This window comes from Rhinolophus sinicus, chromosome 6 (genome assembly GCF_057876585.1).
Source record: "Rhinolophus sinicus isolate RSI-liver-muscle chromosome 6, RSI-T2T, whole genome shotgun sequence".
NCBI classification, from domain to species: Eukaryota; Metazoa; Chordata; class Mammalia; order Chiroptera; family Rhinolophidae; genus Rhinolophus; species Rhinolophus sinicus.
In genome coordinates this window covers 61874149-61890396 of record NC_142506.1, presented here as the reverse complement: position 1 = coordinate 61890396, position 16248 = coordinate 61874149, and the positions used below count along the sequence as shown (strand labels likewise).

The window sequence follows — 16248 nt, the reverse complement described above, 5'->3', positions numbered from 1 at the left end:
GGCCAAGATGGGGCTTGGAGATTAATATGTTCATTTAACTGTGTTCCCAAGATGATGGTCACGTTGGGGAAACACCAGGCTGCAGAAAAGTAGTCTCTAGCCCTGGACCCGAGATCAGGAAAGCGAAACTGACTGCACTGAGCAAGTAACCTCGTCCTCACAATAACACTGCTCGATCCTAGGATAAGATAGGTTTCTTCTTCTTTTCTGCTTTCAACTGTAGCAACATCCATTCCTTGCATTTATCGAGAGCCTGCCTTCAACCTTTGGAGAAAGAAAATTTGTTCTCCTGATAATTAACTGGATATGCCCAAAAAGGACACAGAACTTATTTTTTGGTCTCTGTTCTTCCTTCTTTACAGATTTACCATAAAACTGCATACATCTTTGTTTAAAGTTAGACTTAAAAAAAAAATATGTAAACTACTAATTTTGAACAAATCCAGACTATGCCTTTAATTACCCTGTAACTAGGTGGCCCATAACTGTGACGGAATTAACTGATGCTATGTTAAGGAGGGAGGTAATGTCAGAGTGAAATCAATCTGCATTTCAGCAGCTTTTCCCTCCACAGCCAGGGCAGGCGGTCACTTTCCGTTACCTGTGAAGGAAAGCGTGTTTACACTTCCCGTGTGAACAGTCTCTTCCGCAGAGGAGCACATGCCATCCATTGACGCCTGCTCTGTGGAACCGTGAGGTCCTCTGATGACAGGACAACCGTGGCTGGTGAGGTTGGTGTCACAGCTGCCGCAGAGGGCTGTGGCTTCCACAGGCGCTGGGCATGGAGTCCTGCAGTCTCTGGTTTCCTGAGCCAGGCGGTAGGGGTGAGGAAAGAGGATGGTACAACTCCATTTAGACATATGTGGGGTCGTTTTGTATAACTTTCAAATGAATTTTTCTTCCACCGAGTTCACGAATGGATATCTCAAAATTCATAAAAAGAAATGCAGGCAGTTTGTATTCTAGAAGGAGCACTTACTTTGAAATGACACAGATTTGGATTCAAAACTCCAGTTTTACAAGTTCCTAGTTCTGTGACCTTGAGCCAAGTCACTTATACTTGCAAAGCCTCTGCTTCTCCAGTGAGAAAATGGAAATTTAGCACGCAGGTTTGTTGGGGAATGAAATAAGGTAACACCGGGAAATGCCTGGGACTCAATAGAGACACTACAGATAACAGTGGTCGTTGTTTTATTGCTGTTACGTTGACACTTTCCTAATGTTCCTAATGGAGTTTTAGAGAAAATAAAGAACATGATATTTGAGGATTCTCACTTCCTGTCCTGTTGGGAAAGTTGGACTTACAAAAAGTAATCCTCATCCAAGTTGTAGAAATTCCCAGTAGTTCATGAACTGTCATTACAATCATTATTATCTATATTTGTAAATTCTCTGATGAATCTCTGGTTTTTATAGTTATTGGTAAGTACTAGTATATTCTAATCTCAGAAAATGAAATACCCCTTCATCCCAAAGCGCAGGATATAAAAACACAGCAATATCCTTACTGTTCAGAACTCTACTCCCCCTTCTCTCTATATAGGTAGCATCATGTGTATGTTTTGCTACTTAAAATTGATCTGCATTCAACCCCTCTCTTAACAGAAAATAAGTTAAATTATTCTCCCAAAGCTAGGGCAGTCAAAATAAAGTTGCTTCAGAAAAACAGAGTAGGCCTTCAATTTAAATATGATGAACTGATCACCTTTATTTGTCCCCAATTCCTCTTACGGCTCATCCCATAACAGTAAAGGAGAATAGAAAGCTAAAGGAGACAGGGAGGGAATTAACACACACAGACCAGCTCAAAGGTTTTGGGGAGCTGGGGAATAGACGGATGTGGCAGAAACAGTGCCACGCACTCAGTGGTGGCCATGTTTGCCTTTTCTTCCTGGGAATCTAGACTTTCAAGCCTGGCTGCAATACAAGGAGCCATGTGAGTAGAAATGTCTGTGTGGCTCATGTACAGAAAGCATGCATCATGCATGCAGGTAAGGCCCATACATATGTAATCGCCTGCTCTCTCCCCCTTTCCACTGTGACCTCAGCGCTGTGTATGAAGCACCAGCAGATGGAAGAGGCTGGGTTCCTGGGACATTGCTTAGAGGAGAACTATCTACCTCACATTGGATTGTAATGTGAAAAATTTAAAAGAAAAATAATTCTGTGGAGTCATTCCATGTGTGAGTACATTTGTTTTCATCTCAGCACAGTTTAGTGTGTCCTGGCTATAATACAAAGTTGGATGTTGCCTTGATAACAACAAAAACCTCAAGTCTGTAGCACTGGCTTAGTGGGAAAGCAGGCAGTGGCACAGAAACACCTACTGGGGAGTCTGGGAAGTTGGGGAGCCCCGTCATGTCATGGCGAAACATTTGGTAAGTCGATGCCTGGTCAAAGCTTGCCAAGTGCACCTGAGGTCTCAGCTCTAAGGGAAGAAAGAGATCATGAGCTAGAACATTAGGAGCATATGTGTGTTGAGGCTAGTTGCATTTGGCAGAGTTTTACAAAAAGAGATACGCTTAGGAAAGAATTGGTGAAATTAAAGGGAATAGAGAAGGTCCACTGGAAGATAAAAGTCTGGTGCCAGAGTGAGAAAATAAAATGAAAGTCTGCATATTGCACAGTGAGAACTCCAGCCCTGTTTCTTACCCAATTGCTCATCCAGTGGCAGCCAGGCTTATATCCCACCCCAACCTAGGATAGCTAATTAAGTCTAGTGAATTAAGTGTACTTGCTAAGGATTCTTGGTATCGTGATTCTTTGACAAAAAGCCACGCTGCCACACGCTTATCCTACTCATGGACACCTATGCACAGAGAGTTCCAATCAACCACCGGTGGAAAAAAGAGATTTAAAAACAAAGGGAAAGAACAAGCAAAAAGAAAAACTCAGAGGAAGCCGACACAAAGCAAGGAAAAGGAGAAAACGAAAACAGTACCAAGTAAACAAATGAGACAAAATGGTAGGTGTCTGAAGTCCTGCTCAAATGTAATGCTCACACATACGACGAGGCTGCATGTGAAACATCTCAGCACATAAACACAAATAATTACACCCCATTGGGTGTAACCCCTACTCACTTTTGGGGTTGACAGCGACCTTTGCTCACCTGGGTCTCAAGGAATAGGGTATAAAAACAGCTAAGTGAATCTGCTGGATGTAAGGTATCCCCCCAAAAAAAGGGGTGGGTTATGGTTGTGGGCCTACAGGGAAGATGCCAGAACATCCCCTGTTTCCATCCAAGCACCCACGGGAATGCAACGAGGCCCCAGAGGACACGTGCTGGCTCTTGAGGGCACAGAGACTTTCAGTCTTGCCCGAATCTCAAGTGCGGGGTACAGCTCCCAGGGAACAGCTAATCATTATTAATTCCTTTAGAATTCATTGCAATAACATCAATCATAGTGAACTCATTTGGTATTAATATGGATGTAATGCGAAAATGAATAATGCACACAGGAGTTTTTATATTCCTATTTTAGAAAAATAGTTATGAACAATGTATCGTGCTCTCCATTGTCAAATCAGTGCCTCTGAGAAGGTTTCTATCAATTACCTTCATCATCATTCCAGTTGAAGTCTTGTCAGCGCAAACATATTTCAAAGGATTATATCCAACTCCATTACAGCATCTCTGGCTCTTTGGAATAAGTTCAGTCTCACAGCATTTTACTGGCACCGGGTCATTCTTTTTAACGTGTGCTTTAGACTCTCCACTGGAAGCTGGGCAGCATATGGTATGTGACACATTCACATAATCCTGCCCACAACAGAACATCCCTGCAACGATAAAACGTTATATATGAATATGAAATTTAAAAAAGGGAAGAAAACTGAGGGTGCTATAAAGCTTGGTATAAAAATGTCAGACTCAGGCAGTTGCTGAAATGGTACAATACTGAAGGTAGCATTTCCCGACCAAGGTGATTTAAATGTGCAGTGAGGGGTCCTTCTTACCGAAGGCACTAGACACTAATTAGCTAAAGAACACACAAGAGGAAGTGTTCCAAATTCATTCGGTGGGGCTATGCTTCTCCAAGCTCCATAAAAAAAGCTCTGATTTCTGTCATGAGAATTGCCTGCCCATTTTGTGATGATAACATCTTCTGGCAGAAGGAAGCATACTTATAAAAGAGGGACTCAGAAGAACTGTCTAGAAATTCACAGGGGAGGAAAGGTCACCCAAGCACTCTGGGATAAGAGGCCAGACAGAGTAGAGAGGCAGCACCATTCTAGACCTGAAGACACTGCAGCAGAAGCCTTGTGAGACTTTGCCTGGCTTGTCTAGGGTACTCACATTTACTTTTTTTTTCTCTTTTTCAACTTTTTTTTTTTTTTTTTTAACATTTTTTTATTAGTTTCAGGTGCACCAAACAATGTAACAGTTAGATATTTATCATTTATATCCCTCACACAGTGACAAACCCCTCCCCCCATCCACTGCCCCTCTGACATCGCACACAGCCATTACATTTCCACTGTCTCTATTCCTAAGGCTGTACTCTGCCAACATTTTCTTTTTGTCAATCCAGCAGCCACCATCACCACTCTTTCTTCATGAGATAGATTTACATCCCCTTGAGCATGCTCACTATTTAGGTGAACCATTCGGTTACCGTATTTTAAACCACATGGTATCCTAGACACATCGCTAGACATGGGTAAGAGGTCGGGGGCAGCGGCAGAAAGAACTTCCCGGGAGCATCACATCTCCAGGAAAGACACCTCTGCCTGAGATACCGACTAGATCATTCAGATCCTTCCCTAAGAGATACAGCAGAAATTCAGACAGAAAAGCCCAAGTAAATACACAATACTCTAGAGTCAGATTAAGCTCGAAATGACGGTGCCCATACTCCAGCCCACACTGCTATCATATTAGAATTGACATCAATTTATATAGGAGCACGGTGTGATGAATCATTTATTTTAATTAGAACTTTGTTTATTTATTATCAGTCCTCACTAATAACATAAAGAACCTCAACTTCAAAGTGCCCTGGGGTCCTGAAGTATTTAATCCGGTCTTGTACAAACACCTACATTATGAAAGATGCTCCTAGTAACAGACCAAGGAATTTTAAGTACTTAAAAAAAATCATTTCAAGTAGACACTGGCTTGGTATGTGCCTTAAGAAAGATGTGTATCCACACATGACTTCAAAGAACCTTCTCATTGATGTCCCCACTTTAAAAACTATCTCCCAATTATTTAAACAAAAGTATTTATGATTAATGATACATACATTGGTCATAACTGAGTTTTGACATGCCATATTTAAATGTGATAACTGCTCAAAGTCATTGGTTTAAAAGTCAACTGTTTGCTTTGGAGCTTTGTTATTATTTTCAGTTGTTTTAACGTTTCCAGGAAGTTGTCTCAAATAAACACACACACAGCAGGGCCATTGTTGTAGCCTGAATCTTGATCATGATGGATAAAAATCAGAGAGAGAGAGAGAGAGAGAGAGAGAGAGAGAGAGAGAGAGAGAGAAAGAGAGAGAGAGAGAGATCCACAGCTTCAACTTTTATGTCATGTGGACATTTTTCTGCTGCCTTCATTAAGACATTTAAATACCACTTGGAGTTTTCACTGTCCTTTTTTTTTCTCTAGCCGTTTTCTTAAAATAATTTGAGTTTCTATTTTAAAGAACAATCAAAATCTAAAAAACGGGCCCTATAGGGAGCAGAATGCATTCCCCCTCTCCATTCCCAAATTGCCTTATGGTTTCACCATGCTTTAAGTATAAAAGCAAAATGCAGACATTGACCTAATTCGAAATTCCTAATCAGTCATCTGATCGCTCTGAGGGACTCTTGACAGGTTAACTAAAATTTTGATAATGAACTGTTTTTACACTAGTAAAAAGATGCTTTCTTTCACAAAGAGGTTCATCTTTGTTTCACTGAATTAAAATTTTCAGCCCAGATTTCACTCACATAACAAGAAGTGACTCCCTTTGCCGTTTCTTTGGTAAACCATTACTTCTTTAATTATTATCAACCTTGTTCCAGTGTGATAAATTGCTAATTACTTAATACCCTAATCAGCGTTCATTCTTTGCACAGATAAACTGTGACAGTGCCATTAATTCAAATAGTAATTTCACTTAATGGCCAGAACGGCACACCAGATTTTTATGCAGCATTTTCTGAAGACTGCATCCATCACTGCAATATTCTGACATAAAGATGTCTGACGTGCACTAACTCACTTAGGGAGAGCAGCTGTTCCAGAGCAGAGTTTGGTAGTAATTCCCATAGTGCATCACTTCAGCATGAATGAGCCGCAAATTCAGAGACAGACAATCTTCTGAAACTGCATTGCAATAACTTTTGACCCCTACCTAATTTATCACATGTAGCACTTGACTTTTGAACTTTGACACACAGGATGCACAATTTTAAATATGCCCAAGGAAAAACAAAATAGGTGATGGATTATTGATGGATTGATCTATTTTTCTAGAGGCCAAGGTGGAGTGTCTCTCTGAACAAGATGCAGGTGGTAATAAAGTGGTATAGTATGCATTGAAATATCAGGAGTTTAACACCAAACAGCATATTTATCCAGTGCATATCTATACAAACAGCATAAATTTCCAATGGATAGCTTCCACTGTATTGGATCCAACTGAGAAAATAGTAGAGAAAGGAATTTATTTTTTACTCGCCGTGTTATGAATACTTCCGATATGTTATCAACGGTTATGTAACGGCCAGGGCTGAAAATGAAAGCATGTATAAACATATAAGGCTGATGAATTTCTAAATGGTTAAATGTGCAAAACACGTGCTTCGTGTTCTTAAAAAAACAAGACTAACTCTTATGAATCATGCTTTTGCGGTGAGATCAGCACAGTGCTAAAAAACGGAGTCTGGACTATGACAGCTCATCGTGGAACTCTGGGATTGATCGTGGGCACCGCCTCTTAAGCCAAGGTATTATATTTCAAGCCTAGAAGAGTGACAAAATAAAAAAGGTCTGTGATTAGTCATTCTCAGGACAAACAGAATTGGTGGAGGAGCATGAAAGGGAAGCAACGCACGCTTGTCTCCACCAGTAGATGGCGCTACAGCTACCTCGACAAAACAGAAAAGTACAGTAAAATGCTCCCCCAATTTTTATTAATTAATTAATTAAATCTTTATTAAATTTATTTGGGTGACAGTGGTTAGTAAAGTTACATAGGTTTCAGGTGTACCTGTCTACATCATCTATATATTACATTGTGTGCTTACCAGCCAGAGTCAGTTTTCTTTCCATTACCATGTATTTGACTCCTTTCACCCTCTTCTACCATCCCCCTCCCCTCTACTCCTTCGGTAACCACAAAACTGCCATTTGTGTCCACGATTCTTTTGTTTGTTGGTCTTGTTTGTTTGTTGCTTTCAGTTTTACATGCCACATATAAGCGAAGCCATATTATGGTTTTCAAAAACTTACTATGTCATAGAAATCTTCCTGGGAAATATTCTTTCAGTACAACCTCCTGGGATGGAGTTCTGTGCTATCCTTCCCTCTTTGCAAAGCTCCCAGACCCCACCGGATAGAACAAACAGCGGCAGTCATGCATCCTGCTAAAGTCTGAGTCCAGGACATGAAAACTCAGTACCCTTTCCCAAAACAATTTCAACCGAGAGTTTAAATGAAAGTCTGCATGGTCAACATTCATAATAGAAATAGGGCAATAAGTCCTAAAGGTCTTTCATAATCAGTTTGTCACGGCTTAAAAACAAAATCCTGTCCTCTTGGAATGACAGAGAGGCTTTAATTTCCATCTTTTAATACTAAACGAGATAATCAAATCCAACCGAAGACTAATGGCAGAAATGATAAAACCATATAAGCAAACACTAAGGATAAAAAGAGTAATAAAGAGGGATAAAATATGTGCAAAGAAAATGGCTAAGAATGCACATCCACTGGAATGACGAGCATGACTTCCATGCCAAGATACCTGTCTAACACGTCTACACAACTCATCTGCCCAGAGAGAGCACTAAAAACATAAATGCTACCCCAGCACTTCTGTTCCAACAGCATCTGTTAATTCACTCCATTTATAAAATACATATTGACAAAGACAACTGAACTGGGACCGGGGAGATTTGATTTGGTGTGAGAAAGTCAATTCAATGTGATTTTGTTAAAGGGCTCCTGCAGGCAAATAAAAGAGTTTAAGTAATAAAGTACATAAAGAGATGTTTTACGAGCCAGCTCGGTCTTGTGGCAGACACACAATGCCAGGCAGTGAGAGAGGGCAGGCTTAGGAACAGAATTATGAAATCCAAACCCTCGTGGAGCAGGGATGGTGTTGCTAGGTTGAAGGAAAAAAAGGGCCATATGGATATTCTGGAAGGTCATTAAGGTCACACTCATTAGGGGCGACAGGAGGGCGCGGCAGCAGAGAAGAGAAAGACATGTGGCACGTCTATTTTCAGTGAAACCTGCAGGAAGGTCAACAGAATGGAAAGGTTTCTTTTATTTATTTTTTTTCCCCTCTTTAAATATATCATTCCTTTGGTCTACTATGATTACCAGGGTTGGCAGAATTACAGAATATCATGAGAGACTCTAGAGCTAATCTGGATTCATGGGAGTTGAGGAATGTCACCATTTGTTTAAGAAATATTTGAGTAGCATGGAATATCATCCTGAAGTAAATAGAAATCGGCCCAGGGATGGATGTCGAGGGTGTATGAAAATGCAGTCAAATGCTTGCGTGCATTCTGTGTACTGTTATTGAAGTGACGGTTTGTAACGTTCCAAGATCCTGAATGGAGTGGGTGCCCCCCAAAAAGATAAAGATGCATTGTCCTAGTGGACAGTAAGTAATCTCTATTCTCTTTCTTAGAACATGTACATTGGACTTTTTTGGCAATAGAGTTCTAACTGACTCATCTTTCTTTCTCCTTCACATCCACTCTGCCACCCAAATCTAATTGATTTCCTTAAATCACACTGACTCTCTCCCGAGTACTAAATAATGTCCAATCCTTTTGTCTACTCGGATTTATCTTCCTCTATTTCCCTACACACCGTGTACACCTCCAATAAACCCAGCAGCTTGCTCCTACTTGGACATGCTTTGCAGATTGCTAATTTCACACTTTAGCTCGGGCTATGCCCTTTAGCTGAATGTCCTTTTTCCATCCACACGTCTCAAAATCCTACTCGTTGTCTGACGTTCCAATCCAATGGTTTAGCTTTTTTCATCACCTCGACTGCAGTGATCTCTCAGACTTAAAAAATACGCTTACATGCATTCCTCTCTTACAGACTGTGTTTAACCTTACATTTCCTTTCCGTCTTGATTAAATTGTAAGTCCTTAAGTATAAAAATGGAATCTTGGTCATTTTTACACTCACAGAGCACCTAGAATGGTATCTTGTATATAGTCATTTGAATATAGCCACCATACATATTTACTGAAGGGATATGAAAATTGAAAAAACAAACAAAAAAAAGTAACAGAAGAATAAAGATGCTAAAATGAGACGCTTTGCTGTTATTTTAAAACTCTGACGCATTATGATATGGGAAGGGGTGGGGTGTATGTGTGGGGGGAACTTTTACCTGTCCCTCTCAATGACCATGGCTTTGTCTTTAATGGACCTGTTTTTAACTAATGCATCTAAAGGAGGAAGAGATAGTCAGCTGGTTAATCATAGCACAGGATAACTAACAATTTGTCAAGATTTTCTAGTAGACATGGTTACTATGACTTAAAGGAATGGTTCTCAAAGTTTGGTCTCAGGACCCCTTTCACTTCTGTAAATACGTGAGGATTGAATAGCTTTTGTTTATTGGGTTATATCTTCTGATATTTACTGGGTGAGAGACTAAAATAAATTTTTGAAATATGTATTTATGAATTGCTTTAAAATAATTATATATAACATGTTAACATAAATATTTATGACAAATATTTTCCAAACTAAGAAAAAAAATCAGTGAGAAGAATGACATTGTTTTACATTTTTGTAAGTCTCTTGACTGTCTGGCTTAACACTGGGGGTGCCAAAAAAATGTATACACATGACTTGAATTCATCTTTTGTTATCGGTATATATTGAGTCCTACAGTTTTAATACAGATTTTTCCTTTCTTAAAATGTGTATACATTTTTTTTTTTTTTTTTGGCACCGTCTATATAAGGAACTGAATTCTCATATCTGGTTCTGCATTCAAGGGTTGTGATATCACATGGCATGTAATTGCTGGAAAACTCCACTCAGGAGAGCATGAGAGTACAAAAGGTGTCTGGTACTTTAGTATTATTACGAGAACAGTTTTGGTCTTACAGCCTCCCTGCACAGGCCTTGGAGACCCTGAGGAGTCCTGCAATTTGAAGGTCCCTGCCTTAGACCCAGACACTCATTCACAGTACCCCTCCTTCTAACTCGGGCACACATGCGGTGTGCAGTCAGAGGGCAGAGTTTCTAATGTCTTTTTTTCTGATCATCCAGAAAATGTCTGCAGCTTCGTAGTTCTATCATACTGGGCCTGCTCCTCCGACGTGCTAAATATTGACGTGGTTTGGGTCGGAGAGTACCCAATGCTTCTCGAGGCAGCAGAGTGCTCAGACAGGTTAAGAACACGGACTCTATCAAAATTTGTTCTTAATTAAGGTGGCAAGAGATTCATGGACAAATCTCCCAGCCACCCTGGCATTTAGGTGTCGACAGAGAGCTGAGTTCTAGTCAATGAAATGTGAATAACAACATTTGCGATCTCTAAACCTGGCCAAGAAAAAAACGTGCACGCATGTTAGCCCATGCTCTTTTCCCCACCTGGCTGCAGGAATGGATACAACTTCCAGACGATCTTAGAAATTACCTGTTGAAAATGGCAGAACCCCCAACAGTCAGGAGGACTGTGGGAAAGAGAGCTAGTCTGTAGACAAGTTCACACCTGAGTGCTATTATGTGAGAAATAAACAAACCCCTATTGTACTCTTGCCTTTATAAATGATGAGGTTCATGTGTAGTAGCAGTTAGTGTTACCTGAAGTAACACAGCCAGGGACCAACCATGTGATCGGGGTAAATTTTTATAGTGTCTATTAAAATGCTTCTGCTTCCTCACATACAAAATGGAGATAATAACAGTGTTTACCTCACAGGGGTGCTGCAAGGATTAAATCTGTTCATGTATGTGAAGCACACAGAACTTAGCCTGGCAAACAATGAGCATGGGACTTTGTTTACTTGTTGTTGTTTTTGCATTTTTGTCCCATCACTAGGTACAGCATTTAGCAAGTAAGCGTGTCTCAGACACGCTGCCTGGACTGGATTCCTTAACGGGACTACAGTTATCTTTAGAAGGCTAACCTCTAAAGTCCACAACCCATGAAGGACATTTCTGAAAGAGCTACCTATGTGTCTAGTAGCTTTCTGTGTGTTACCTGATTTCATACAACATTCATTTTCAAAGAAGATGTTGGGAGGCTGGTTTCTGTTTGTTTTCGTGTCTGTGTTCCCTGGCAAAGTCAACTTTCTTGTTACCTTATAGCACAGATCCAGGTATCCTGTGCCATCGGTGAGGGAAATTTTAAATTCCCAGGGTCCATGAAATGTCCCAATTAAAACCCAATTCTGTTGTACGTAGGACAACAATGAATGACCACCATTTTCTGGGCAGTTGATGGAGATCAACAAAATGACAAGGTATATGTGTTTGACAGTGTGTATATGAAAAATCTTCCTCTAGATGTGCCCCGCTGGGTTGGATTAAAAAACACGTAGGATGAATTCGGGGTGGATCCAAATGTGTGACTGAGAACTTCACAGCCCAGTAAATGCCTTGGAATCGCACTCGATGGCTGTCCAAAGATAACCTAGAAAACTAGCAAGCAGGTATTGTTTTGGCTCCAGAAGGAAATGCTATGTTTCACACCCTGGGAGGACTGAAGCTTAGTTATGAATAATTTAATTTAGCATGTCTTACTTATTGAAGGGCTATTAAAATACTGAGAGTCTGCTATTCTTATTAAGGCACAGGAGAGAATTCATAGTTCATCTCCATCAAGATACACCGCCGTCCTGAAGCTCAGAGAGGGTCTGGAGCTCTATATTACTAGATGCGGGGGTAGATTTACTTACCCCGAAGCTAAGGATGCTTGAGCTTCAGGGCTCTTTGCTTCATGAGCCCCTTTCAAGGCAAACATGGTGATATTTTTACAAATTTGCAAATGTATAGCATTTAACAACAATCTGTTATGGCCATTGTCTCTTGCCCCTTTAACTGGCCCTCTGTCATATATGTGTGTCCTCATATCGACTGAAATTTGAAATTGGAGTGACCATGGACATTTTTGAAATCTAACCATGGAGCAGTCCCATTGGGGAAATATCTAGTTTGGGTTTGGTAGCTATATTTACATGAATTCAGTCACTCCTGTAAAAAAGTTGGTGGGGCTTGAATATTCCATTTTAGCTACAATTTGGAAAAATGGGGAATGTGAGAAACTACAGACCCCTAATTTGGATGCATATAAAGGGAAGCTTTAAAGAAAGAGAAAGATCAGATCGAAAAATTAGTATGATATGAAACAAAATCTGAAAAAAATGAATAGAATCAACTGAAATATTCTGACATCAAGAAGAGAATTGTAACAAAATAAATTTCAGATCATACCAAAAGTAGTAAACTCTGCAAAGAAAATAATGGATACAGTATTGAAACAAGGCGTAGGCAATTTAATTATTGGATAACACAAATTATGAAGAGAAGTAACTCATAAATATGTTGGAAAAATGTATACTTCTCACTGATTTATAATAAAAGTTACATTTATGATAACATACAACTCAAATTCAAATTCAGTCAAACAATAAGGATATCTTGAAAAACTAATTAATGATGTTGTCAATTCAACAAATATTTAAGACAAGTCACAGCAAATCACCTTAAAAAAACTGAAAACGCCCTTAAATCTTAGAATGATCCTTTGTAGATATTTCTCCAAATTTGACAATAACCTTAAATATTTACATAATATAATAACAATGACTGTGAGGCTTAACATCACTTTTCTAAACGTTAAATAATTTAAGGAAATTTTTGATTAACCATGTAACAGGAAATAATTAATTATCTTTCTCTTTCCTCTATAGATAATTACCGTACAAAGCCATTGTTGTATGAAGAGGTGATTGAAGGGTATAGTTAAACATGTTGGGAAAAATATACTATTTTTATGGTAGTGAGATTTGCTAGGTTGCTTTTTTTTTTTTACGTTTATAATTTTTGAAATTTATTTTTCCCTCCTAAAAATTTATTTTTCATATTTTTGTCTCATCATCATTTTGTTTTCTTTTTCTTAAAGAGGATCTTCCAAATTTCATGACCAAAAAAAAAAAAATCTAGATCTGAGTAGCTGTGTAATCTTCAGCAAGTGTCTTATCTCTGTGCCTCAGTTTCCTCATTTTTATAATGTGGATAATAGTAGTATCTATCATGTAAGATTACTGTAAAGATTGAGATAATGATGTAGAAAACACTGGGTACAGTACCTGCTAGATAGTAAGTAGTCAATTAATGATAATGCTTGCTATTAATATTACTGTTAATGTAATAGCTACACGAGAATAAAGGACTAAAAAAATCATGACACACTATCATCAATAATTTGCTAAGAAATATTCTCTGGATCCAGAACCAATGCATGCATGGTTTGTGTGTTTTCTGGTGGACGTGATCCTTGTCAAGGAGAGTTTTAATCTTGCTTTTATGAAATGTATACTCGCTCACGAAAATGTGAGATTATGTCATTATTTGTTGTACAATATATCCCTAATTGTCGCAATAGATACAGTTCAGCTTTAATGACTGTGTCCCCCGTACTCCCCATCTATGAAGGTAGCCCAAGCCCTTTACCTGGTAGGCGGCTGTACACCAGACCGTCATCTTCTCCTCCACAGCATTCCAAGTCCCGGCTCACGGCCCGGCCACCACAGCACTGCTGGCCGTGACTGTCACGAAGCCTCCCGGCACAGCACATCTGGTTTCCCGAGGTGGAGTATGGCATTCTGCCACAGCAGGCGTCGCCGATGCCAGTAGAAACCCGGCTGTGTGGCTCATCTGGACAGCACACTTCACCTGCCAATTTAGGACAATAGCCATCACTATGCGAGTTAAAAACAACAACAAAAAAAGATATGCTTTGACTCACAACTATATTTTATCACAGTCATCTTGTAGATGCCAACTGGTTGAGAGAACTACTAGAAAGAATACAGTCATATGGGAGTTGCAAAATCTCAATACAACTTCAAAACTGTCGTGTTCAAGATATACAAACGTGTGTCTACGCATATGCACATATGTCAACTTAGAGGTAAGGATGTGCTGTCTATTTCCTCCTGAACCTTAATAAATTAGCACATGAGGAATGGTGAAAAGGTTTAAGTGACACTACAAAAAAGTTTGTTTATAGTTTTCTATGTAGTATAGTTTTTGAAAATGGGGTAGAGTCATAAATCAACTCTTGATAAATTTGTATTGCCTATGATTATAATTCGTTTAACCAAACTGTATTTATTTTACCAAACAAAATACTTCCAATGGGTAGGTCAATTAAGTGAGAGGAGATAAAAACACTAACGGGGGTGCCAAAAAAATGTATACAAGTGGACACTTTGGTCAACATTGCTCAAGCAGTAGCTCGCCATCATCAGAAGTGTCTGGACGCTGATGGTAACCGCTTTGAGCACCTCTTGTAATCGCAGAAGTCAAATGTGACTTGTATTCATCTTTTGTTATCGGTATACATTGAGTATTACAATTTTAATACACTTTCCTTTCTTAATATGTGTATACATTTTTTTGGCCCCTCTATATTTAAATCAGCACATTAGTACTTTATTGAGCTGTGGCAGACACTGAATTTCACTAAGGCAGATACACCCACATTCCCCTTTCCACATGAAATTCCAAGAAATTTGAGATAATCATAAAATAATCTTTTGCCTGGTATCTTGAAATCAAAGGGTTCAAATATTCTAAATATCAATAGTTTTTTTTTGTTTTTTTGTTTTGGTATGAAGAGGCTCCTAAAACACAGGAAAACTCTAAAAGAGAGAAACAATTTAAAATCACTTTCCCTTAAGGATACCTGAGAAATGGCTAATAAAAACTTGGCTGACCTACAATTCAAAGTTCGCCTTTCCTTTCTATCGCATGACCGAAGTCTGGGTTGACCTCCTTCCTGGTCCCTGAAACTTGACTTCCTCCTCCCACCTTGACTTGTTCTCTTCTTGCACCTTCAACAGACCCTCTTCCCCTTCCTCCACTGTCCCTTCTTAAACACATCTTTCTCCTTGGACAATATTCTTTCATTATATTTTACAAGGTATGTGAGTATGACGACCGACCTGGCAGGTCTTATAGCTTTAAACAACGGTCCCGATAAAATTTATATAATCTCGCTAATGACTTGCCAAACCTTCTTAAAGCCCAAGTTCCTTAAAGAAATTAGAGTTGCCTCCGAAATTTATCATCTGAATTCCTGCTCTGTATCCATTAGTTCATTTTGTGTGTGTGTGTGTGTGTGTGAGTTCGAGATATGCCAAAACTTGCATAGTAAAAGCAAGATAAACTGCCTACCAAAATGTGATTAAAAACACGTGACACTATTTAACTAGATAATATAGTATAAAAATAGGACAAGAACTCTTAGCAGCTATCCCTGATATCCTTCTCATTCAAAATTCATTGTTCAAAAGTCCATCTGGTTAAATGAACAAAGTACTAGAAACACATAATCTACCAAGGCTGAATCATGAAGTAATAGAAAAATCTGAACAGACCTATAACTAGTAATGAGATTGAGTCACTAATCAAAAATCTCCCAACAGAGAAAAGCCCTAGACCAGATCGCTCCATCGGTGAATCTTACTATTTAAATAATTTTAACATCAATCCTTCTCAAACTTTTGCAATAAATTGAAGAGGAAGAAATACTTTCTAACTCATTCTATGAGGTCATCATTACCCTGATAACAAAGCCAGACAAAGGCACTTCAAGAAAACTATAGATCAATATTCCTTATGAATATTGATGCAAAAATCCTCAATTAAATACTAACAAACTAAATAGCACATTAAAAAATTATACATGACCAAGAGAGATTAATTATTATAATGTGAGGGTGATTCAACATACAAAAATCAATCTATGCAATACACCATTTTAATGGAATGAAAGAAGAAACACACATGGTCATCTCAACTGATGT

The 16248-nt window shown here is 39.0% G+C and overlaps 1 protein-coding gene across 1 annotated transcript in view; it reads right to left on the bottom strand.

Annotated features, from left to right (window-relative positions):
• USH2A (usherin) overlaps positions 1-16248 on the bottom strand; it is a 580537-nt gene that overhangs the window by 139038 nt on the left and 425251 nt on the right. The window contains exons 50-52 of the mRNA XM_088799150.1: positions 13889-14110; positions 3560-3783; positions 602-806 (exon numbers count right to left, since the gene is read on the bottom strand). Of these exons, the coding sequence (XP_088655276.1) occupies positions 602-806; positions 3560-3783; positions 13889-14110 (651 nt within the window). The remainder of the gene's footprint in view (positions 1-601; positions 807-3559; positions 3784-13888; positions 14111-16248) is intronic.